This window comes from Numenius arquata, chromosome 1 (genome assembly GCF_964106895.1).
Source record: "Numenius arquata chromosome 1, bNumArq3.hap1.1, whole genome shotgun sequence".
NCBI lineage: Eukaryota > Metazoa > Chordata > Aves > Charadriiformes > Scolopacidae > Numenius > Numenius arquata.
The window spans coordinates 129982266-130008473 of NC_133576.1; the positions used below are offsets into that span (position 1 = coordinate 129982266).

Genomic DNA, 26208 nt, shown 5'->3' on the forward strand with positions numbered 1-26208 from the left:
AGATCAAGCGAGATTCGCAAAGTGAAAAAATATAATGGCTGATTTTGGAATAACATCTAACTAGGTAACTTAGGGAGTCTTAGAAATTTTAGAGTATCATGTTCAGTACTTACTTTTCAGAACTTTTGTTTCTTTTCAGGCTGATTGTACTTCAGATAGTACTCTTAAAATTAGGATACTTGGGGCATTTAATTGGACACATTCTCAGAGTTATTACTTAGATCTCTTTGGAACTAAATTAACTAAATTGAACTAAACCGTTGGCTTTATAAAGCAAATGCTTCCCTATACCACACTCCAGAAAGATCCAGAACACTATTCCTTACTGAAGAATACACAACAGCAGGGGATTTCTTGTCCTTTATTTAAAGAATACCAAGACAAATAAGACATTAAATCTACATTTAAATTTAACTATTTCCTCACATTCTCAGGAGAGAGAAGGATTTTTACATGCAACTGCTCCAAACACTGATAGCACTTTTGGACTCTGCAAGCCACTTGCTTCAGCAAAAAAAAACACCCAAAAAAGCTAATTTCTGCAACCCATGGTGGGCGGAAGCTGTTTACAGAAGCTCACCAAACTCTAGAGCTTATGTATGTAGGGGGGCATTATTTAAACTTTCAGTCTGCCCCTTTTATTTCCCAGCAGATGGATGTAGCCAAAGGCAAAGCCTGTCAGCCCAAGTTAAATGCCTTCCCTGGCACAGGGGCCAACTTTCAAACTCTTTTTCCCTCCAAAATTGAGAGACCATTTGAGAACGGTGCATGGCCTGTGCCAAGTCCTAAATTACGCCTGGGAGTTATTTAGGAAACTTTGAGCATAAAAATACCCCAGGCTCTACCCTAACTATTAAAGAGTGTAAACAATCACTTGCTAGGGTCTAAGCCTGTGCCCTGGCATTGCTTAATTTAATGTTACTGGTAATAGGAGCACACGCTGGTAGTACAAAGGATCTCAGATGATATAAATTCTGAGCCATGCTTAGATGCTGAGTATAATTCAGAAATAGATAGGCCCTATATTGGAATAAACCCAAAAGAAGATATTTCCTATTTAAGAACTAGAAATACCTAATGATTAGCTATACATGTCAGCGTATTCTTATTCTCACATAGGGTAACTCCCTGCTTTGAATGATTAATTTTAATAGATGTCTAACAAAAGTTATATTTATTTGGGTAGTTATCCCAAATGGATGAGAATCCAGTTGAACCAAGGCAGCCAGAACAACCCCCCCAGCTACCCAGACCCCTCCGTGCCCTGTTAGTCCCTAGTAGCATCTCTGCTTTGCCTTCCCCTTCCCACATACAGCACTTTCTCCCAGATTCTGGGTGATATTTCTGCCTGCAGCCCTGCCTGTGAACATGCGGTTGCTTTTCCGGAGCAGTGAGGAGCCAGGCTTGGCCGTTTGGCATCCTTCCCACTACATCCCTGCCATAGCTCTGGAGGTGTGATCCACACTCAAGTCTGACTTTGCCGGTGCAGCTCTTTCTTCATATGCTGTAGTTACAGACTCCTCAGGAGATGGCTTGTGCAGAACAAAGGGAGCTCGGCTCGGAGTCGGAGGGAAGGAATTAATTGTTTACTGGAGGTTTTCAAGATGCAACGGGACAGGGCACTAGAAACTTCCCCTGGGCTCCCCTTCCCACAAAAGGTTGGACCAGATGATCTTTAGAGGTCCTGTCCAGCCTGGGCTGGTCTATGGTTCTGTGGTTGTTGCAGGATGTAAAGTCAAGAGTCTGTGCTCACTCTTGGGATTTTATTGTTGTTCTTTCAGTCTCCTAGGCTTTTCCTTACAGGCCACTGTTCTGGAGGGAGTTTTCCACACAAGATTTTAACCTTGCACTCTGAGAGGAAAAGTCAGCTTTCTGTTTTAATGGCGGCAGTGAAAGGTTTGTGAACACAGCTTCCTTACAGGGCTCGAAATCATGGACCTAATAGAAGAGCTCCACATCCAGATTTATTTTTTTAATCATCTCCTAACTCTGAAGCTCCTGTGAAGACTTTTGAAGGAACCAACAATATTTGAGTAACTGGGATTAGTGATACATGGCAAAGTTATTTAGAGAATTCTGAGAATGTGGGCCATTGCCTTACATTATTCTACTACAGACAACTTACTTGTTCAGTACATTAATTTTAAAAAATCAGAATAAAATACTTGCTGCATGGATGTAGCCACTAGATGGGAGGCAAGAGCTGGTTAGGAACTTGGAGCATCAGTGCCATGGGATGCACTTAGTGAGCTCTCATCAGCTGCCGCCGCCAGCTGTTCCATGCTGCACTGGAGCTGCACGCTAAGACATCTGGGAGAACTTCTATAAGTGTACACCAGCAGGTTATTCACTGAACTGGAAACATTTTTTTATGAATTGGTAGTGGTGGTGATGAATTGTTGAGGGAGTGGGCTATTTTAAAAATAACTGTGTTAATTCTCTGCCTCTAAATGGCTTTGCCGTAGGAGATTCTCCGCTCTCATCTGCAGCGCTGATGGGGAGGAACGTCTTTCACATTATCTCATCTACACGAGGCCTATTAAAAATACAGCTGCCAAAGGCTTTTATGGGTGTCGTGATTTCGGCCGAATTTACCAAAACCAGACCGACAGATGGCCCTTCCCCCCCTTTCTCCCCCCCCAAAAGAGAGAGAGGAAGAGAAAGAGATAAGGAGATTCAGAAGTTTAGAATGAACTAAACTACTTTAATGAAGAATTAATATTAAAATAAAAATACAGAAGAAAATAATGAAATAGATACAATATATACAAAACCATATCAAGCTCCCAGGATGACAGTCACATCACCGGCAGGCACTGGGGAAGTCCCAGACTGGACTCAGGGACGGATGGGAACTGGATTCCAGCTCTGGAGTCAGGAACACACGGATCGGGATCAAAGGCAGATGAACAGACAGAGTCCTCTCTGGACGTTGGCCATCGCAGGAAGAGGGTTGACCCTTTGATCCCTCAGCTTTTATACTGAGCATGGGGCAGATGGGATGGAATAGCCCAGGTGGTCAGGTTTGGGTCACCTGTCCTGTCCACTCCTCCCCACCGATGTGACCCCTCTACATTTTTTCCGTTTCCAACCCTCTAAGGGGGCAAATAACGAAATTGGCTGCCCTTGGTTGTTATAGCAATAGGTATAAGCAAGAGCCTCCCTGCGTACCATTGCTTGGCATGGAGCAGAAACATGGGTCCTATCACTCTGAGAACGAGCAGTTTTCTCCACAACATGCTGTTAATTTCAGAGAGTTAGAGGAGGCCGAGCTAGGATGTAAAGTTACAGAACAGAAAATTGGTTCAGTTTTACTTCAAACCGGGACAATGGGGCAGGAGTGATATTAGCCTATGTGTTAAGAGGGTGGAGTTTGAGACCTTACAATGTCACAGACTCTCTGCGTAGCTTTAGGCAAGTTGCTTTTTTCCTCTGTATTTCAGTTCTTCCTCAGTTTCTCTTTTTTTTTTCCTATTTAAGCAGCATATAGTGGAATTTCCTTTCTTCCCCAGTGGAGATTAATACTACAGAGACTGTGCTATCTTAATAGTGTACAATACAGAAATGTCTTTGAGCAATTCATGGGTACATTTTTTAATAAGAAAAAGTCTGAATTTTTCACAGTTTTGTGTGGCTCCTTATATTTGACTTTAGCCAGGATAACAGAAATTTGGTGCAGCTTGTTGCCTAAAACTATTCGTAAAAACTGAACAAAGTAAAAAGATTTAAAAAAATAGTAATAATTTGAAACAAAAAGACATATTGGTCTCAGCCAAAAGGGGTGTGGGGTAAGTAACCCGTGGTCTATGCTGGTCATGTAAGAAATTAAGAGTAACAGATGAATAAAATGGTAAGAAAAAAGGTGGTTTAACTCAAAACCCTTTTGCTGGAATTTTAAATGTAGTGACACAGACAGAAAGAAGTATAATTTGACACCTCTGCCAAATGACCTCTGTAACATCCTGGTAGGACTTCAAAGTGCACTGCAATACGAGTGTCCTTTCACACTCAAATCTTGACTCAGAGCTTCATATCATTTAATATACTAATATTAGCCTTGGGCTGAAGTCTTACCTTCTGTACCCATTTGGTCCATCGAAACTACCATAAAACGGATTATTTATCAAAGAAACAAGCCTTTTAGAAGCAGTTCTCCCTGTCTGAGAAGGTACTGAATCTAGTCAAACTGAAAAGATTGGTAATTAATAGATCTTGGATACCTGTTGCTGAAATTATGCTTTAAATATGATACATAGAGGAGGTGGATTGTACTTTGGAGAAGCAGGAGCATATTCTGGCAGACCAGAAACAAAGCTGGGCTTCCAAAGTTCTGTCCCCTGACATGTACAGCCTAGTCTCTTCTCTGCTTCAGATGTTTTAATAATTGCCAAGGTGCAGTCCTTTGCTAACAGTAGGGTTGGCATCCCTGGGCCGACCACTGCAACCCTGCTGTTCATTGCTGTTCATTATCTGCTGCTGTCCCAATTCAGACAGGTGTGTCTGCATCCCCAAAAGAAATAATTGATGGGTCTGACCCTGGAGTTCCAACCTCTAATAATTTTGTAAAGGTTAGAGCTTGATTAACAGTACATGGAGATGACCCAAAGGAGCTGCTGTCCTCTGCAGTACCTGTGATATCTGGGAAGGGTGATGCAGCCACTTTTGCTACATGACCCACTGTGCTGCTAACACAGGAGCATTAACCCACGTTGAAAAGCCTTCTGGGTCCTCAGTATAGAGTTTTAAAATCTTCATGGAGGACCAAATGGCATTTAAAACCCATGTACTCTCTGACGAGGCATGAAGATATACTTCCCTCTCTCCCTTTGTTCTTAAACTAGTTTTATTATACAGTGAAGGGAGGATTTGTCCAGGGTAATTTCTTAGCCCAGCAATGTTTGGTCTCCTCCTCTCCTTCTTCTGCCTCTCCTCTCCTACATTAAAAGCCTTTCATTAGCAAAATCTTGCTTCTGGCTAAAATGTGACAAACTACTGCATACCTAGAACACAAATAGATAAATGGACCTGGCTCATTTGATTCTCTCCCTTCCCCTCCCCAAGAAGTGAGAGCCTTTCTTCAAGGAGCCTCAGGCTGCTTCCTTGGCCTGGATTATCCTTTAAGAGCAAAAGTGTTGTGCTGAATAGGGCAACAATTTACACAACACTTTCATTTGTGAAATGCTATTGAACTGCTAGTAATTACAGTGCTGTAGTGTACCTAGGGGAAGTTGGCCCAGATTGGATGAACTGAGTAGAAATCACATCCATACTTTCCTTAAAGCCTCCCACTGCTGTGCTACCAGAACCAACAGCTGGTAAATGTTGGCAGCTAATATTTTTATTTTCATACCATTTTAATTTGTCTGAACAGGCCAAGGTAAAAATGACTATGTCCTCTCTTCACAAGTGGTTATCGCTGGTCTGGCTACAACTGAGTCTGGTGCTACGGAGCAAGCCAGGACTGCAAAAAAGGCATTACAGACACTTTTCCTGGGAGTGGCAGGGAGAGGTGGACTCAGGACATTCTGACCTCCATTTCTGTGTCCATTTGCTATACCAGAGATGGTACCCGTAACTCCTGCTATGATTCACAACATTTCTTTACACAGGAAAGAAGCATCTTTCACAGCAAGCATCACTTTCCTCTCTCTACCTTGCCCATGCTCTGCTCTTGTTCCAGCTACAGACAAAGGAGACTCTGCAACTTCTTGGCTCCTTCAGGAACCATCTGCTTGCTGACCCCCTCTTCAATGCATCTATCCCGGTGAACAAAACCTGCACTAGTAACCAAAATGGCACAGGTTGTTTGTGTGTTTTTTTTTTTTTTTGGGTAGGAGGTAGGAAAACCTAAAAGAACTGATACAACACAGCCCATATGGCTAAAGTCCATCACCCTCCAAAACGGGTTATCCACATCCAATCTCCTTGTTGGGAATGGTCTATGTGCAAGCTGTGCCTGGGAAAGTGCAAGCTCAGCTCAGAACCACGCCAGGTTTCTGTTTAGTGTTTAATAAAGATAATCACAGAACAGTGGCTGTACCCATGGTCCAATAAGCTTACTGGTATAGACAGAGTCCAAATGGCTACATAGCAGGGCATGGAGCCCACCCGCAAACCAGGACTGGCACACGTGCACCAAGCTATCACCTTTCACGTTTTAAAGTCATGATTGCCTCTTGCTAATATATAGCAGGTTTAAAACTCTCCACAAAATGTTTCCTATTTAGAACATAAATTGGTGATGTAAATTGATGGACTTCCAAAGATATATATTTTTTATTTCCAGACTGTGTGCAATGCTTTAATACAAACCAACAGAGGCAGAGACATTACTGGAAGCAGCAACGGCTTCCACCGAGAAACAGCTTTCTCCCCTCAGCCCCTCTTTGTAGTCTCACCTTTGTGTAACTGTTAAATACTTTGTTACTTTGTTTCTGACATCAATGTTGAGCCAAAGCTGAGAAAAGAAGAGGAAGGAATGATGAAAAGTGTTAGTAAAAACAAAAAAGGGTTGAAGATAATAGTGTCATTCCTTTTTACGTTACAGACAGGACTGTAACTGTAAACAGGTACCAGTAGTGCAAGAATCAGCTTTACATTCTACTGTCACAAGTCCAGAGCTAAGTATAATACTCAGCATCGAATGAATATGAATTGTTATTATTTACCTCACTCTAAATATACAGCACTTGTAAAAGACGGATATGCTCATTATTTTGAAAATTTCCTTGTGAGGTAAAGAGCAGAATGAACTTCTGCATAGAAGAGGTGTTCACTGTATTGATCAAGTAAATGCTATTCAAGGTAAAAGTGCTCCAGAAGAAGACAACAGTTGTTTGTGCATCCTTTTGTTCCACTAAATGCTTTATTTATGGGATTTGGGATACAGTTTTATGCAACTGACAATTCAAAAGCAAACACTGCAGTCCACAAAGAATTATATCTTTAGGGAGAAAAGCTTTTTGTCAGAATGTAGTAAGAATTCTTTTTGATTACAGCGTAGCGGTACTTCCCTGTGAACGGAAGACACCGTTGCATTGTATTTACACTGAAGGCGGAACTGATGGCTGCTCATTTGTGACACTGGTATTTCATGAATCAAATGGGCGGCCTATAAAAGGAAAACTGTGGGAATTTTCTACTGCTCTCCTTTCCCCTTGTCCCTCCTCCACTGGGGTGGGTTGACCCTGGCCATCCACTGGATGCCCACCAAGCTGCTCTATCACTCCCCCTCCTTCAGGAACAGACTGCCCCAGCGCAGGTTCCCTATGGGGTCACAAGTCCTGCCAGCAAACGTGTTCCAGTGTGGGCTCCTCTCTCCATGTGGCCATAGGTCCTGCAAGGAGCCTGCTCCATTGCGGGTTTCCCACAGGGTCACAGACTCCTTTGGGCATCCACTTGCTCCAGTGTGGGGTCCTCCAGCATCTGGAGCACCTCCTCTCCCTCCTTCTTCACTGACCTTGGTGTATGCAGAGTTGTTGCTCTCACATATTCTCACTCCTCTCTCCTGGCTGCTGTTGCACAGCAATCTTTTCCTCTTCTTGACTATGTTATCCCAGAGGCGCTACCACTGTCGCTGATCGGCTCTGAGCCTTGGCCAGCGGCTGGTCCATCTTGGGATTGGCATTGGCTCTATCGGACATGGGGGAAGCTTCTAGCAGCTTCTCACAGAAGCCGCCCCTGTAGCTCCCCACTATCAAAATGTTGCCATACAAACTTCCACTTTCATTCATCCTCTTCTGGATACCATTTCTTACATACCTGGGAGGCTGTACTGGTTTTTGCTAGGATAGAGTTAATTTTGTGGAAGGGACTCATGCTGGAGCAGTTCATGAAGAACTGCAGCCCATGGGAAGGACCCACTTTGGAGAAGCTTGTGGAGGACTCCCTCCCATGGGAGGGACGCCAGGCTGGGACAGGGGAAGGGTGTGAGGAGGAAGGAATGGCAGAGATAAAGTGTTATGAACTGACCGCAGCTCCCATTCCCCAATGCAAGGGAAGGAGGATGCAGGGGGAGGAGGTAGAGGAGTCAGGAGTGAATTTGAACCTGGGAAGAATGGAGGGGTGGGGGAAGGTGTTTTTTAAATTGGTTCTCATTTTTCAGTATTCTACTCTGTTTAATAGGCAATAAATTAATTTCCCCAAGCCAAGTCTGTTTTGCCAATGATTGCAATTGGTGAGTGATCTCTCCAGGTCCTTAACTCAACCCATGACCCTTTCATTGTATGTTCTCTCCTCTATCCAGCTGAGGAGGGGAGTCACAGAGCGGCTTTGGTGGGCACCTGCCATCCAGCCAGGGTCAGCCCACCACTGTGGACTCAGCGCTACCTCCAACGTGTAAAACAGAGCAGGTTGTAAAAGGAGCAGAACCTGAACCCATCCTTTTGTAGATCCGACGGGCAGGAGTCTGCACACAGGGGCAGAAACGGTGGCTGTTCTCCAAAACAACAGCTGTAGTGCAGTGGTCTGGGCGGACTCGTGCTTGCTCATGTTTTGGATATATTATGCAGGTAGAAACAGGCCATCAATTATTTTCTGAATTACTCACATTGCATCTGGCTACAAAGACAGTGCATGTGATTGATTTTTACCCTGTTTAATAGGATGGCGTCCGTGGATGGAAGGACAGCATCTAAATGCTTCCTGAATACGAGTGGCTGACCTGAATTTCTAAGATAAATGCCAAATGCTACACTTTTTAGTTTTCACAGAACATTAAATAAAGCCAAGAGCAGATGAAAAAGAGCTGGATTACCATCTTCACTGAACAAATCAGTATCATGGCAGGTACCTGTACACATAGAGCAATTGCAAATTTCATAATAATAAACTGATCCTGGGAAAATCCTACAGTTGTAATTACTCCAGTGCTCAATTGTCTGATGATCACAGATTTCCTACCATCCAGTACTTTCTGTCTCTTTCCAGGAGGTGCTATTTTTTTGTTGCTCGATTGGATTTGGTTCTTCCTCAGAATTACATGGAAATTATCTATGCAGCTATTTTTTAATTCCTGTAATTAACATTTCCTGCAGCTTTAAAAAATATTTTCAGTATCATCTTTTAATCACTAACTGGCAACGGTTTTATGGTGTCCTACAACTACTTTTACTTCGGGAAGCTCAATAAGGCATATAATCCACCTTCACACTGCTCTTTGAACATGACTTCACAGGAGGGCCGTGAAAGCCTTGCAGCCAGTGGAGGGAGAATCCCTCACAAGACGCATGAAAGGAGTCCCCGCAGTGCCTGCTGTGACGTGCATTTTCAGTTGCTCTGAGCTGCAGTTCTCTGGAGGTTTTCTTAAATTAGAGCAGACTCTGAGAGTAATGCTTTATGCAATAGGCTGGACTACTTCCCAAAGCTGACGTGAATCATAGGAGTGGGAGGGCAGCTGACAGCCACCTTAGGGCTCTGCTGGTGGGCCACGTATTTCTGTGATATCACAGCCATGGGCATCAAAAGAGACCTGGGCAGATGTATTATACCCAGGTGTGAAAACTACAAATGGTAGCATTCCCTCTTAAAAAGGGAGGGATTTCTCTTTCACCACCACAATTCTTTTCCCTTCTTCTGTCATCTATTTTCAGTTCTACTAAACGCCCTGGAAACATTATATGAGGACACATGGGATATCTGAAGGTGCAAAGCCTGCTGGAATAGTGCTGGGGGGCTGTGGAAATGGAGGGAGCCAGAATTTCTGTGTTCCTGTCCACAATGCTTTTTGGGAGCTGACTTGAAGAGGCCTGACCCCTGCCAGCACCTGGACACAGTCTTGGAGAAATCTGGGTAGAGGTCCAGAACAGGGCCACAAGACCTCCCCAGTCCTCTTTTATTACTGTCACAAGACACAACTGACCATAAGCTGGAGACAGATGTCAAGACCTGAAGTGTCTCTGGCCACGTGCAGAACTTTAGATGCCTACGTCATTTCACAAGCATAAAGGTAGGTCCATGCAGATGCTTCTAATAAATGGAGTGTTGTATTTCTAGGACACCCTCAGAATTCAAGTACTACTTTTCAGATTGTAACTCCAGTGTAGAAAAGCATTGTAGATCAGAGACATTGCCCAAAATTATCATATGATCTCCTTCAGTGCATCTTAGTAAGTTTGTCACGCGCTGCATCTGCTTTTATTCAAATATTTAAGATAAATAATACAAGAACTGTCAAAGATTCACAAATATCTGAGCATTTGTGTTATTTTCCCAAGCGACCCACTTACTGCAGGGACGCTGTACTCCAACTTTGAACTGCACTGAGTGGAAGTTGACACTGGCGGCCCATCAAATTGAAAAACAAAAGTGAACCTTTATGTTGTCAATGCTTGACTGGTAAGTCCCAGTATACACAGATCCATATGTAAATATAGATCTTTTATTTTCATTAAGTGACAGAAAGAAATATTTTCCTTTAGCCACATAATAATGATTCATGCTGGGAAAAATCCTAGTGGCTTTCTCAAATGTTTCTGATATTTCAACTGTGCTGCTAATTTCTATTTGAAGTGTGAACCACCAACAGCACTTTTGACAGCTGCAGCATCTTCTGTAATCATATTTATTCTTCATCAAAGCTTAAAGACAGTCAACACACACCAGGCTTTTAACATTTAGTTACTCAACAGCTATGTTTTACAGATTCCAGTGCGGACCATCTAACGTTTCTGTGTTCGTCACAGCTGTAGCAATCAGACTTGTGAACAGCAGTTTTGGAGTCTGAAGCATAGCTGTTGAACACAATGGTCCTTTTATGAGCTGTCCTTAATCAGTGACATAGACGACATGACTGTCATCTTCAGCCACACACCTCATGAACAACCCCAGGCACCAATATGTGCTGGTGGCCACCCAGCTGGAAAGCAGCTTGGCAGAAAAGGTCCTGGGGGTCCTGGTGAACACCAAGTTGAACATGAGCCAGCAACGGGCCCTTGCTGCAAAGAAGGCCAATGGTACCCTGGGCTGCATTAGGCAAAGTATTGGCACCATCTCAAAGGAGGTGATCAGTCCTTCTCTGCTCAGCACTGGTGTGGCCACACCTGGAGTACTGTGTCCAGTCCAGGGAAGGGCCACAAGGAGGATGAAGGGACTGAAGCATCTCTCCTATAAGAAAAGGCAGAAAGAGCTGGGACTGTTCAGCTGGCAGAAGAGAAGGCCCAAGGGGATCTCATCAATGTCATTAAATCCTGGAATGGAGGGTGCAAAGAAGATGGAGCCAGGCTCTTCTCAGTATTGTTCAGTGCCAGAGGTGATGGGCACAACTTGAAACACAGTGGGTTCCCTCTGAACATCAAGAAACTCTTTATTCCTGTGGTGGTGACTGAACACTGGCATAGGCTGTCCAGACAGGTTGTGGAGTCTCCCTCTGTGGAGATATTCAAAAGGTGTCTGGACAGGTCTATGTGTCCCTGCTTGAGAAGGAATGTTGGAACAGATGACCTCTGGAGGTCCCTTCCAACCTCAACCATTCTATGATTCTGTGACTCTAGGAAATGGAATGGAAAACCAACCTCTGGACCTCCTTCGAAAAGACTAGTCATGGCAAAGAAAGGAGTTCCCTGTGTAGCGTGAAACTTCATAGCAAGAAGTGTTACAAAACAGTCCCTGACCAATACACATCAAACTAACTCCTAAAAACTTGAATCTCCTAGTCTATCAACCACATTTTTTTAAGATGCTGACTAGTAAGATGCTGACCTTTTAACGACAGTTTAGGATGTTCCGTTCTTGGTATTTATACCACGAAAAAGCAAAAATAGGAACCCTTGGAAATGGGCCATTACAAACGAGAACACTGATCATGAGGAATTTGTGTGAAAAGAAGATCACGCTTGTGACTAGGGAACTGGAAAGAGGTAAAGAGGTATCTACATGGGTTCGTGTCAGTGATGAAACAGCAGGAGCTATGGCTTTTTGATACACAGATGAGCAGTAAGCTATCCAGGATCTAATGAAATGCAGACGCTGTGCTCGTATCCAAGGTGATTTCAAAATGTGCTCTTAGATATAAACCAGCGACATAAACCTTGGAGGACTGCCAATCATTGGCCAATCAGTCAGGGTTATAGCCTACAAACAGACAGATGGCAACATAATTGAGGTCTATCAGTGGATCATTAAAACATCATGCAAAGTAATCATCTTGTAACTTAGTACCTGAGTAAAAGTTAAAATACAAACCGTTACAAAAAGCAGAAGTAAAAACCAGTCAGATGTAGGCAGAAGGGTTTTTAGTGTCCTTGTATGGCTGCAGTTCTGGTGTCCTCACATGCAAATGAACACAGGAGATCTAGAAAACACAGAGGAAGGGGACAGGAATGATCAAAATCATGGAATGACTTCTCTGTGAGGCGAGATTAAACAGACTAGGACTCTTCAACCTGGAAAAGAGAGAGGAGAGAGAGAGTACGACAGTGACCTGTAAAACCAAGAATGACTTGGAGAAGGTAAAGGCAATAATTATTTTCACATTACAAAACTAGGGGTTATCAGATGAGTATCAGGTAGCAGGCTCAAAAGGCACACTTTTGGCACAATGCATAATTAAAGTACGGGTCTGGAAGCCAAATATAAAGGATTGTAAAAAAAGATTCCATGAAGAAATGGGAAAAAAGTCCTTCAGGACTTGAGCAGTCCCAAAACTAAAGCTAGCCGATATCTGTGCAGAGGGATTGTATATCAAAAAAGTATTTCTGTACGTTTATGCTGTTCTTGTATTTTTTTCCTTCAAAAAGTGTGGAAATTTAGTCAGAGATTAAACTCAGGTTTAGAGAGGCGTAGCAGAGCAGCTGTTCTAATGAGGAACATTTAGTAGACAAAAAAATTTTCTGAAAATGGCCTTTAAAGATTTCTGGGTTAGCTTTTAATAAAAAATTAAAAATAAAAGAAGCTGGGTATCGTACTCCATCTGGCCTTGTTCTGAACCAATAAAAACCAACATGAATTGAATCCATGATTTCTAAGAGGGAAGCTATATATTCATGAAGCCTCGGGTAAATAAGCATTTGGTGACTGCAATATTTACATCATGAAGTAATTTTGCATTGATGGATGGATGACTAGGATCTAACCAGATGTTTGCTTTAAAGCAAATACTCCTATTCTTACCAATGAGGAACAAAACGCATATTACAAAATCATGAATATCCATCACATTATAGTATCTCCTGTGTTTTCTGAATATTCATTGATCACCACTGCTTACTCAGACACTTGATATAATTTTTGGAGGGTATTAGAAAAATCTCTCTAAACACATAAGAAATCTCTTCCCTGAAGAAGGAACTTTGATGCAAATAGTGGCAAGTAGTAGAAACAAATTGTTTTCCATGGGGTAGGATGTGAAATAAAGATGTATTATGTCCTTAAAGTCTTTCCAACATCTATGCGGGATTCATTGTGAGCCAAGTCCTGAGATGCAATGACAAGGTAGAATGAATGAACACTCTTACCTGAATACAAATTTTGAATATACATTAATGACCTGACATGCTTTTCTGAACAAACCTTGGCATTGTTAGAAACAACGGAGAATACAGAATGTCCATGAATATAAAGAAAACAGATATACACCGTGTAAAGGCTTGACAGAAGCATTGTAATTAGTGAGTTAGCTCCTGAAATGGATAACCTGCAGTCACACATTGCCTGCTGAGAACCCTCTTCTGAAATAAATTTGAAGAAGCCAAGTAGCAGCTCACTTACAGGGCATGAAAAAAAATTCATTTTTTTAATGAAAGTTTGGAGAAGCATGGCATCTGGACAGAAACATAAATTTGCCAATTGAAAATGAATGTCTTCCCCGTTAGAACTTATCCATTGTAGATGAATGAATCAATGGTGTGCATCTGAAGATGACTGAAGCTTCTGAGAGGCTTCAGAAGATTCTTGCATTTCTCCTGTGTTGAAAAAAGAAAAAATATTTTATCATATGTTCTCATTGTAAAGATGTTCTGTTTTAGGAAACTAACGGCTGGAAACTTTATTACTTAAGTTGAATCAGCCATGGATATAGGTAGAACTTTTAAAGTTTTGATGAAAAAATACCAACAGGTTATTCTGGGAGCAACCAGCATGGCAGATGTGGTAAAGGGTGGGTGCCAGGTTAGCGGAAGATTAGAAATAGTATTCTTATCTACAAGAGTGTGCAGAGAAAACATAGTGTTCTGTGGAATCCACAAAAAGTGGGACATCAGTTTCAGGAAGTGAGTAATTTTATATGAAATGTTTAGTTACAGATAACACTTCATATTAGTTACTCTTCTCTTCTTCCAATGGTTGATCCGTCCTTAACTATGATTCTCACAAATGTCCTTTTTGAGTCATTTCTTGCTTCACATAGGTTGTTGAAGCTGATTGGCTTTCAGCAGGCCAAATCGCAAATCACTGACAAGCAGAGCTGTCAAACACTGCTGAGCTTCTGACTCCCAGCCTTGTTTTCAGTCCTTGCTTATTAATTATAGCTTTGTTGTGCAGTGCCCTCTTTGAAACTGGGCTCCCCAGCCTTGCAGAGGGCAGTAGGTGTCAGCAGGGCTTTATGCGGTTAGGGTCTGCAGCAGATCCATGGAACAATGCTAATTCCCATGAGGCAGCTCATGCTGATCTAAGAGCAGCTGCTCTTAAAAGATTGAAGGGAAAAAAAACCCCACAGGATACAAGTTAATTTTCCAGTGCTGGAAGGCAAACACAAATTACCCAGTGTTTCATAACTGTACGAAGGTTACACGGGGGCTGGCTGACACTCTAGAGGGCTGTGCTGACATCCAGTGTGACCTGGACAGGCTGAAGAACTGGGCAGAGAAGAACCTAATGAGGTTCAACAAGGGCAAATGTAGGGTCCTGCACCTGGGGAGGAAGAACCCCAGGCATCAATATAGGTTAGGGATGCATCTTCTGGAAAGCACTTCTGAGGAGAAGGATCTGGGAGTCCTGGTGGACAGCAAACTGTCCATGAGCCAGCAATGTGCCCTTGTTGCCAAGAGGGCCAATGGAATCCTGGGCTGTATAGGGAAGAGTGTGGCCAGTAGGTTGAGGGAGGTCATTCTCCCCCTCTACTCTGCACTGGTGAGGCCACAACTGGAATACTGCATCCAGTTCTGGGCTCCCCAGTTCAAGAGGGACAGGGAACTACTGGAGAGAGTCCAGCGCAGGGCAACGAGGATGATTAAGGGATTGGAGCATCTCCCTTATGAGGAAAGGCTGAGAGAGCTGGGGCTCTTTAGCCTGGAGAAGGCTGAGGGGAGACCTTATTAATGCTTATAAGTATCTAAAGGGTGGGTTGAAGGAGGATGGAGCTGGACTCTTTCCAGTGGTTGCCAGTGACAGGATGAGGGGCAACGGGCACAAGCTGGAACATAGGAAGTTCCATTCAAATATGAGGAAGAACTTCTTTACGGTGAGGGTGACAGAGCCCTGGAACAGGCTGCCCAGGGAAGTCATGGAGTCCCCATCTCCAGACATCTTCAAGACCCGCCTGGATGCAGTCCTGAGTAATGTGCTTTAGGCAAGCCTGCTTCAGCAGTGGAGTTGGACTAGATGATCTCTAGAGGTCCCTTCCAACTCTGACAATTATGTGATTCTGTGAACTGTTGCACATGGTGAGCAACCAGCTGTGCGCTTTGCCCCAGGCCCTGCTGCTCCTTCCCAGGGTTGACCATGATGGTAGGCTGGAGTGTGAGGGGAGGCCAGAGCATCCCCGTCACACCACAGGGAAGCCGGGCGTGGCCACAGCAGTGCAGCCAGGCCGAGGTGCCCTGCAGGCTGAGGGAAGAAGCTCTGTGGAGAGTGAGGCCTCACTGCATGATGGGGCACCTCCAGCCGTGGAGACTCACTGCAAGGCCCAGCACACGCAGAGACAGGCCCTCCTCACGCCTATGGAGAAGCTCACATATTTTAACGGGCAAAATGCTAAACAGGATGGCTGCCGTGCCAGGGCACAGAGGAAAGCGCAGGGCATAAATCAGGAGGCGTCAAGGAGCTGGGCTCGGTTGCCCGCTACAGGCCCCGCCTGGAGGACCGACACCCGCCCGGCCCCAGGCAGGTCTTGTCTTTCCGGCTGGTATCGGTGGTTCGCTCCGGCCGGGCGGGGCGCATGCGCAGCTCCTCGCCGCGCCGGCCGGCTCCACATCGGCGGAAGAGCGAGCGGAGAGTCGGCGGGGAGATGGACGGCGGCGGCAGGGAGGAGCTGGGTGAGGCGTGTCGGTGCGACTGGAGCAGCAGAGGGGCAGCCGGATGGCGGCTCGCCGTGGGGCGGAGAGCGGGAGTTGGGGGGGGAGTGAGTGTGAGGAGGGGCCGGCCACCTTCTACCCCCCTCCCCTCGGGGCGGAATGGTTCGGCCCGGGGGGGGATGCGCTGCAGCGCTCGGCGCAGCGGGGCGGGCGGGATGAACCATCCCACTTGGGGGAGGGGTGGGCTCTGTCTCGCCGTCTGTTCGCGGCGGGCGGCGGCGGAGCGGCCGTACCCAGCGCACCGGGACGGGGAGGCGGGTGGCGGGGGCTGGGCGCTCAGGAGCCGGCTCGGCGGCACCTGGGGATGGATGGGCCTGAGGGAAGCGGGGCCGGGACCGCGGGGCTTTTCCTCCTGCCGTGCCTCTCCTCCTGCCGTGCCTCTCCTCCTGCTGCGGCCTCCTCAAAGGGAGAGACCCGGCCGGGGGTTCTCCACAGCCGAGGGCAGGCCGCGGCCCCGCATGGCGGAAAGCCGCCGTTGAGGGCGTTCCCTGAAGGCCGTTCCCTGAAGGCGTCGGTCTCACCTGGCTGGGTTTGGGTTTAATTGGGAGGTCACGGTCTTGCGCCGAAGTTTAGGGAATACTTTCTCTTTGCATCCTTAGGTGATGCTTTACGGTGAAAGGTTGCTGGTTATTTTTTTTGGCGTTTTTCTTTTTGTTTTTCTTTTTGAGGGTTGTATGTGTTGGCATATTAGCGTATTTACTGCAGATTATTCTTCAGACCTTTAAATCTGAGTGCGTGTGGCCACGTATATCTTCATCTCTTAATGTATCTATCCGTAGATAAGAGATAAGTCACAGCAGGTTTAGTTGTAAAGTATAGCTGGTTGTGGGCTGGACTGGGCAGACTGAAAGTCTCATCTCAGAGCTGTGTTCCGCTGTAACCTGGAGAACTTGTTCTTTCCAGTGGTAATGATGGGAAGCAGGTGACATGCTTCAGATTTTATTGCCCCAGAGGCTGATCCATCCTGCAACGAGAGATTGCCATTCCGGAGCAAAGGTTGCAGAAAGAAATTTTAGGTTTTTTTTTTTTTTTTTTTGCTAAGGTTCACAGATTTACTAGAGTTTGTCAGAACCTTTAGAACCAGAATTTTTATGGGATTAACTGTTTAGAAATGCAGATAAACACTTGATAAGGTTTCAGAAGTGTTTAAAATGGTTTGGTCCTGTTGAATACTTAATAAAATTGTAAGTCCTACTGATGTGTCATCTCTTGGAAGTGTGTTAATCATGTAGAAATGCGTAGCTTGGTCTAGACAGGACAGTGAATTATTTAAGTGTAACATCTTTCTAAATGATCCATTGTGGGTTGGGGTAAAAGTGTTCCTCTGGCAGTGTGTAACAAACTATGGAGAACTATGTATGCTTTGGTTTAATAAGTGTCTCATTTTACTATCCTGCTGGATTTGACAGCTGCGGTGCAAAAGCAAACAATTTTTCCTGCTCCCTGAGTGGCATTATTGACTTTAAACATTTGTTTAGAAATAACTGTTCTCAAGATTAATAAACTCTACCATAAAACTGAATAAACCTACTTTATTAAGTTACAGTTTGTAATGGAGAGAAATAAATGACATATATTTTCCAAACAAAAAATACAGTGATTCAAATAACTGTACCAAGCATATCTTTAAAGTTCTTGGAAAACAACCACACATAACAAAAGCGTAAAAAGGTAACTTTTACTGTTCTGGAAAATGAAATTATTAGTATTTATTAGGAACTTTTAAACCAAATTAGTTTCCTTTTTAATTTTCATTCTGGAAAATACATTTTAGTTTGAGGGGGTTGGTTTCTTTGTTCTATGTATTCAGTAGGAATTGTGGTAGTGGAAAATAAAAAGGGAACTGACTTGTGTATGGTCGAATGGGGCTACCTGTTAGCTGCCCCTGGAACTAGAAAAAGTTACAAAAATTTATCAATCTGGACAAGCCTGCCCCTGGCACTACCGTTCATAGTCACTTCGTGGTGATCTGTAATTTCTTCAGCAGTTGTGGAAGCTTGTGACTGAGTAACGTGGCAGATCCTGGCTCACGTGTGTTTGGTGGACAGTGCTGTATTTTACAGTGTGATGCCTTCTGGAGAAATGGTGGGAAGGTTATATATAGGCTGAAGCTTGGGGAGAGCAGAAACAGGCATTTCTTTCTGTGGTTGAGGGAGTAACTGAGTTATACAGCGAGCTGCGTACTGAACCAGAGGCGGATTCCGAAAATAATCAGTGACAATGTTTTCTTTGTAACTCATTTTTTTCTTGAGAGCCCTGGTTCAGAACAGAACGCTGAATTGGAAAGCTCTGCTATTCAGAGACTTGGTCACTGATCTTGTCCCATAAGAGCAGCCACAGGTTGGTTAGGTGACAGGGCACTCCCTCTGGATCCTGAACATGGCACTCTATAGCCTGTGAGAAAATATTAGCATAAGCCCACATTTTAGGCTAGCGTAAATATTACGTGGTTCTGATTTTCTCTTGTACAGCAGTCAAAACAGCTGCTTTTTAAATTGAATCTGTATCCCTATTACAGAGGCACTGGGTCACCCGCTATTTAATAGACACAGGACTGCGATTCTTGTGCTGTGTTTCTGGCCATGTTCTCTGGAGAAGCTGTGACTGAGCAGTGAAGTATCTGCAAGACCCCCTTTGCCTACTGCTTTTTGCCAAGCATTTAATAAACGTATGAAGTGGTGCTCCAACAAGATCTCATAGGGAAGAGTGTGGCTGGTAGGTCAAGGGAAGTCATTCTTCCCCTCTACTCGGCACTGGTGAAGCCACAACTGGAATACTGCATCCAGTTCTGAGCTCCCCAATTCAAGAGGGACAGGGAACTACTGGAAAGAGTCCAGCGAAGGGCAATGAAGATGATTCAAGGATTGAAGCATCTCCCTTATGAGGAAAGGCTGAGAGAGCTGGGGCTCTTTAGCCTGGAGAAGAGAAGGCTGAGGGGAGACCTTACCAATGCCTATAAGTATCTAAAGTGTGGGTTGAAGGAGGATGGAGCCAGACTCTTTTCAGTGGTTGCCAGTGAGAGGATGAGGGGCAACGGGCACAAGCTGGAACATAGGAAGTTCCACTCAAATATGAGAAAAAACTTCTTCACGGTGAGGGTGACAGAGCCCTGGAACAGGCTGCCCAGGGAGGTTGTGGAGTCCCCGTCTCTGGAGATTTTCAAGACCCGCCTGGATGCAGTCCTGAGTAACATGCTCTGACATGCTCTAGGCAATCCTGCTTCAGCAGGGGAGTTGGACTAGATGATCTCTATGGTCCCTTCCAACTCTAAAAAAAAAAAATTCAGTGAAATTCCTTCTCCCATAAATAAGTAAAAAACCAGCTGGTGTAAACAGTGATAAACTATATCCTGTCCCCCGAATCTTTTTATACTTCTGTGACAAATCCAGTTCTACTCAATTACACTGACTTCAAAACCCTCCAGTTAAAGAAAACAAAACCAGATTGTACTGCTAAATTGGATTTGGAAAAGGGATTTTTAGATAGGAGTTTGTCTGGGAGGTGACCTTCAAAGAAACAATGGGAGTTTGTATTTGGCTTTGTTTTTAGTATCTCCTTTGCTTTTAACTTGCTGTGCAGCCCTGGCAAACTGCTTCGTCCTTTTGCCTCTGTTTCACCCATAAAATGAAAATGATGGAGATCAGTTTTTATATCCCTTGTGGTGCGAAGAGGTTCAGTTAATTTTGGAAGTGTTAATTGCTTGAGAAGTATAGAAAAATTAAGTTCTTGGTGAAAATTCATTTCTTTGCAGATCTTTTGAATCAAAAGATTACTTGAGTGTGCTATAAAAGCTTTACAATTAAGTACATTTAGTAACAGTTCAAAGGTTTCTTTGGCAGCATGTCCACAGACGTTGACAAGATACTGGTGATTTCTAGGAGATAGAAAAATAGACGTGAAAATACAAAATTGGAAATACCGAACACGTGAATGTTGTCTGGCAGCTTCTACTTAGCTGTGTTTGAAAGAAGCACATTTAAAGAAATGCCTAAGATTCTGCCACCCTATTAACTTTTATTGACAGTCAAGTCTTCATTAATTTCAACCTGCGGACCAATGATGATCACAGAATCACGGAATGATACGGGGTTGGAAGGGACCTCTGGAGATCATCTAGTCCAACCCCCCTGCCAAAGCAGGTCCACCTAGAGCAGGTTGTGCAGGAACATGTCCAGGTGGGTTTTGAATGTCTCCAGAGAAGGAGACTCCACCACCTCCCTGGCCAGCCTATTCCAGTGCTCTGCTACCCTCAAAGTAAAGAAGTTCCTCCCCGTGTTTAGGTGGAACTTCCTATGTTCAAGTTTGTACCCATTACCTCTTGTCCTGTCACTGGGCACCACTGAGAAATGACTGCCTCCTTCCTATAGACACCCAGCCTTTAAGTGTTTTCAGGTGTTGATCAGATCCCCCTTCAGTCTTCTCCAGGCTAAAAAGACCCAAGTCCCTCAGCCTCTCCTCCTAAGAGAGATGCTCCAGGCCCCTAATCATCTTTGTAGCCCACTGCTGTGCCCTCTCCAGCAGTTCCCTGTCCTTCTTGGACTGGGGAGCCCAGAACTGGACAAAGTACGACAGATGGGGCCTCACCAGGGCAGAGTAGAGGGGGAGGATAACCTCCCTCCACCTGCTGGCCACACTCTTCCTGATGCATCCCAGGGTGCCGTTGACCTTGGCCACAAGGGCACATTGCTGGCTCATGGTCATCCTATTGTCCACCAGGACTCCTAGGTCTTTCTCCTCAGAGGTGTTCTCCAGCAGGTCAGCCCCCAACCTGTACTGGTGCAGGGGGTTATTCCTCCCCAGGTGCAGCACCCTACACTTGCCTTTGTTGAAGTTCATGAGGTTCCTCTCTGCCCAACTCTCCAGCCTGTCCAGGTCTCGCTGAATGGCGGCACAGCCTTTTGGTGTGTCAGCCACCCCTCCCAGTTTGTATTGTCAGCAAATTTGCTGAGGGTACATTCCATGCCTTCGTCCAGGTCAGTGGTGAATATATTGAACGAGACTGGACCCAGTACTGACCCCTGGGGAACCCCACTAGCTACGGACCTCTAACTAGATTCTGTGCCACTGATCACGACCCTCTGAGCTCTGTCTTTCAGCCAGTTTTCAATCCACCTCGCTGTCCATTCATCTAACCCACACTTCCTAAGCTTACCTATGAGGAAGCTGTGGGAGACTGTGTCAGAAGCCTTGCTGAAGTCAAGGTAGACAGCATCCACCTTCCTCCCCTCATCTGTCCATCCACTTATACTATCATAGAAGACTATGATGATGAGAAGGTTAGCATGGTGTGTACTGAAAGCAGAATGTAGGTAACTGTAATATGTAACAGAAACTGGTATGTGTGCAGAAAACTTTCACTTCTTGCGTGTAGTGATGGCAGAACAGCAGCTGCTTCCCTCCCTTTCAAATCGGAGGGTCCATGCTGTCAGGACTCCGGTTTTCTATGAAATACATTGCCTTGTACATCAAGCCACTTCGTGAATAAAACTTTAATGTGGTTTTGCAAAGTATTTTTTATGATGCATTGCTTTTCCGTCGTTATCAGTTATAGCTCACGGCTTTCAGGTGGGAAGGCAATTGAGTATGAAATTGGGATGTTCTGTTGCATAAGTGACACTAATAAAATAGGGCAATGTTGTGGGAAAACGGATTCTGAAAAATATGCAGCGCATACCTCCCCAGGGCTTGGAAATAAATATTCAAACTACCGTGATAAATGTATTTAGACACCATTTTTTTACCTCGAAGGATGGTCAGGTACTTTACCCAAGGGGCTTAAGTTATAATAGCGGGGGAAGTATTACATTCACTGTTGCCTTCCTTTTGGGGTAAGACGATTGGGTAGCGTGGAAGCCCTTGCAGTGATAAAGGAGCACAGTGAGGCTTGAAGCGGTCTAAAGTTGGAATAAGGAATTATGCCAAGAGCACATGCTTACGGTGGTTTTTCTCAGTTGTGAGGCTGTGTGCTGTGGTTCAGAGAACTCCAGTGTGATTTTTGGCGGTTTTGTGGGTCTTCATGAATCTTCTCAGTGAATCTTGAGATGGAAGACTGGAGAAAGGTTCAGGTTACAGAAGAGCATATGCCAAAAGGCATAAAGAGAAGTTACAAAGACAACTTTATAGATGTTTGTACCGTATGGAGAAAAATTGAATAGTTATGAGGCTGAGAAGAAATTTAATGTAATGGAGGCAAGTGTACAGAGGTGAAAACAATCAAACACAAAGTATCTGTGTTATTTTAATATGGAGATAATTTAGTGGATCCAGCAGAGAATGAAGAGATGAAAAGGAAGAACATATTGTAAAAGTTGTGTGTGCTTGAAGATAATTTCTATGGGAAATCATTTAAGTGAAAGCTAAAGAAATAGCATGAGGACAAAATATTCTATCACGAAAATTCAAGGCCAGTAAAGGTTAGTGTATGGGACTCATGCATAGCAATAGTTTTTGCTTATGGAGGGGAACTTTTACTCACTGTTCCAGCAGTATATGATGGGAAATGCAAAATCTCTCCTCCTGCAAATTTTAGAAAAGGACTATTACGATACTGCCGCTAGCTTAGGAAGTGGTGTAAAATTGCCACCATATGTGATCTTCCTCTGCTCAGCATTCATGAGACCCCACAAGGAGTACTGTGTCCAGCACTGGGGCCCCCAACACAAGAAGAGCATGAACCTGTTCATTTGGGTCCAGAGGAGGGCCATGAGGATGATCAGAGGGCTAGAGCACCTCTGCTGTGAGGACAGGCTGAGAGAATTGGGGTTGTTCAGCCTGGAGAAGAGAAGGCTCCAGAGAGACCTGATTGTGGCCTTTCAGTACTTCAAGGGGGCTTATAAGAAAGATGGCAATAGACTTTTTACCAGAGTGTTTAATTACAGGAGAAGGGGGAAGGGTTTTAAACTGAAAGAGGGTAGATTTAGATTAGACATAAGGAGGAGTTTTTTTAGGCTGAGGGTAGTGAGACACTGGCACAGGTTGCCCAGAGAAGATGTGGATGCCCTATCATTGGAAGTGTTCAAGGTCAGGTTGGACAGGGCTTTGAGCAACCTGGTCTAGTGAAAGGTGTCACTGCCCACGGCAGGAGGGTTTGGAATAGATGATCTTTAAAGGTCGTAAACCTTTAAAAATTTATATTGGCTTATAGGTATGGACTAAAAAGCTTTGCATATAACCTCTTTTGGTGGAGAAGCTGGTTATCTTTCAAGTCAGTTAATGGGTCCCATGATTGGTTGCAATCTCGAGGAGTAAATTGTATGGTGAAAATCCTAAGTGAAAGATAATTCTTAAAAACTGCATCTGCTCATGTAGACATCTCCTTAAAACTCAAGTTTACCATTACCAGTACCAGGCAGAGTAGTAGTCTACCACCCAAGTGTCCTGCTGTTTCTCCAGGAGGCATCCCTGATAAACACAGTGGTTATTGATATTTCAGTTAGCAAAGAATTTTTTGCCCACAAGAATTAATGTTTTGGAAGTGGTGATGCATGATGGGAGTTAAGAATTTAAATGAACGAGGACGGTACGTATGGTGTGAAGGATGGAGAGGCAGCTAATGTCTCTTGTGATATTCTTCAATGTTTTGAGTTCTGTAAATAATGTAACAGTTCAGCAGAGTGTGCTCTTGCATACTCAAAAATTACTCAGTAATATTTTTTTTTAAATAGGAAATGTTAGAATCACAGGGTTTTCTTTTTTTTTTTGTGTGTGAAAATGATGGGAGTTGAGACTTATTCAACACATTTAATGAATGGATACTGTGGTAGGCAAGTGTAAGGTCAATACTCTTTTACGTCTTGTAGGGTTTGTTTTGCTTAACTGTAGTAATTACTGGCATAAGCTGTTAGTTTTGCCTGAAAGGCAATTTTGTTACCTACCGGCTGCTTGCTGTTGCTTGGCACTGTTATTTCGCTGGGTGGTGGAATTGCATTTGTTGTTGACTGTGGTGGTAGTTTACGCTACTTTAAAAGGCCTGTGAAATTGCATCTTTCAAAGAATGCAGCCTAAGTCCTTCATCTTGGTTCTCCAGTTACTGGTGAGATTGTTCGTGGTGCCTGTCTTACCCATCCATTTTAGGATGGGATGACTGAGGAGTGCCCTTGCCTACCGCTGGTAAGAGTAGACTAAATGCTTAGTTTTGCAGTAGCTAATGGTGGATAAGATGAATCTCATGTTTTTGTAACAATGGATGACTTTTCTGTTTTGCTTTGTGTTGGATGAGCTTACAAAATGATCTAAACATCAACATTTTTATGATATGAAGTTGGTTTTTGTAATGAAAAACTGTAGGGTTTGGCCATGATAATGATGATGATAGTGAGATGGTGTGCCACTTTAAAGATAGACACGTATAGCACAAGTTTGCACATGAAATTCTCTATCTGCCTAAATCAACTTTGTAGTTCGTAACGTGTAAAAAGCATGGGAAGTTTGAGTCATGTTTTACTTCTAAACTGTAAGATTGTTTCTAGTGCTAACCTAGCGTTAACTGTTGTACAGACATGGAAGTAATGAAGCCTTTAATTGAAGAACAAAATTCAGATGGCATCTCAGATGAAGAGCATGAAAATAATTTCCTGCCAGTTGAGAAGCATTACCAGCTCGATCATGAAGAAGGCATTACGTATGTATTACTCTTAAGTATCAGCTTGTTAAAATTTGTTGCCTACAACCTGTTTCTTGTGAGTAGTTTACTGAACTCTGAAGGGATTTTCTTGCACCCGCAGTATAGTTTTGTGGTTATACATCAGAACTTTGCAAAGTTCTGCCAAAAAGCAGCCCATTTTGAGTAGGTTCTCTGTTCTTTGGAATTTAACAGTGTACCAGACATACAATATTCCAAGGTACCCATTTGTAAAATGATTGGGTTACTGAAATTCTAAGCACTATTTTAAGAAAGTTTTGATTGATTTTGGTTTTTTCATAAGGAAATTTCAGAAGACTTTGGAAAGTTTGTTAAAGTTTAACTTGTAAAGATTTTTACAAGAAGAACTTGTAAAGGTTGGGGGTTTTTGCCTTTTGATAAAGCTTTGGCTGTCAGACTTGTGATTTGCAGCTGGTAACTGTTTTGAATGTTATTGATTCTAAAATAGTGTTGATGAAACTTAGTAATTTTGACTTTGAGGCAAAAGGACAATAAAATTGCACAGAAAATAACCTTTTACAAGGCCGAGGAGGGAACCGAAAATTGGACTTGTATGTTCTATTTGAGGGAGCTCACATGTAAAGATGAACAAGAACATTATTTGAATGTGCTGGACATTCTTTAAAGTAGTCGGACCACCTTGAAGTAGTTGAAGCTCACAGTTTATCCCTTTATTAGTAAGTGGCAGAGGTTATGGTTTTGGTTTTTTCTCCGCCCCATCTCAGTGTAATTCTAATGTGACTTTTTATATTTTTATCCTCAGATTTATTCAAACACTTACACACCTTCTCAAGGGAAACATTGGAACTGGGCTTCTTGGTCTTCCCCTTGCAATAAAAAATGCTGGCATTGTGGTAAGAATTCAGTCATTTTTCATAGATTAGGAAAATTATCTAGAATGATTTACAGATGTGTCTGAGCCTGAGAAACTAAAATCTCAATACTTTTTGTTTTTCACTACCAACTTCAGAGCTGTGCTCTATTCTTCCTCTTTAGTCTGGTGAAGTTAGTACTGAAGATTGAGTTGTGTTTTTTTTGGTTTTGGGTTGGTTTTTTTTTAAAGTTACTACTTCATCCTGAAAACTTTATTGCATGTGTTGTATTTTTGCTTAGCTGAAGTGTTTTTCTGGTTAAAAAAAAAGCTTTGTCAGAAAAAAAAGATTTTTATTCACTCAGACTCCTATGATGTCTCATGGGAATTGTTATTGTGGGATTCTCTTATCTTTGTCCAAACTTATCTGCAGCCAGATCATACGTCCTTGGGTGCAGCATCAGCTTGTTAAATCAATCTGTGTTTCTGCAGAAACAGGGTATAGCACAACTTGTTTATACCAGTAACAA

General features: G+C 43.5%; 1 protein-coding gene across 1 annotated transcript in view; it reads left to right on the forward strand.

The window, feature by feature from the left end:
* Positions 1 to 16159: 16159 nt before the first annotated feature.
* SLC36A4 (solute carrier family 36 member 4) overlaps positions 16160 to 26208 on the forward strand; it is a 93088-nt gene continuing 83039 nt past the window's right edge. The window contains exons 1-3 of the mRNA XM_074148278.1: positions 16160 to 16187; positions 24723 to 24846; positions 25631 to 25721. Coding sequence (XP_074004379.1) covers positions 16160 to 16187; positions 24723 to 24846; positions 25631 to 25721 — 243 coding nt within the window. The remainder of the gene's footprint in view (positions 16188 to 24722; positions 24847 to 25630; positions 25722 to 26208) is intronic.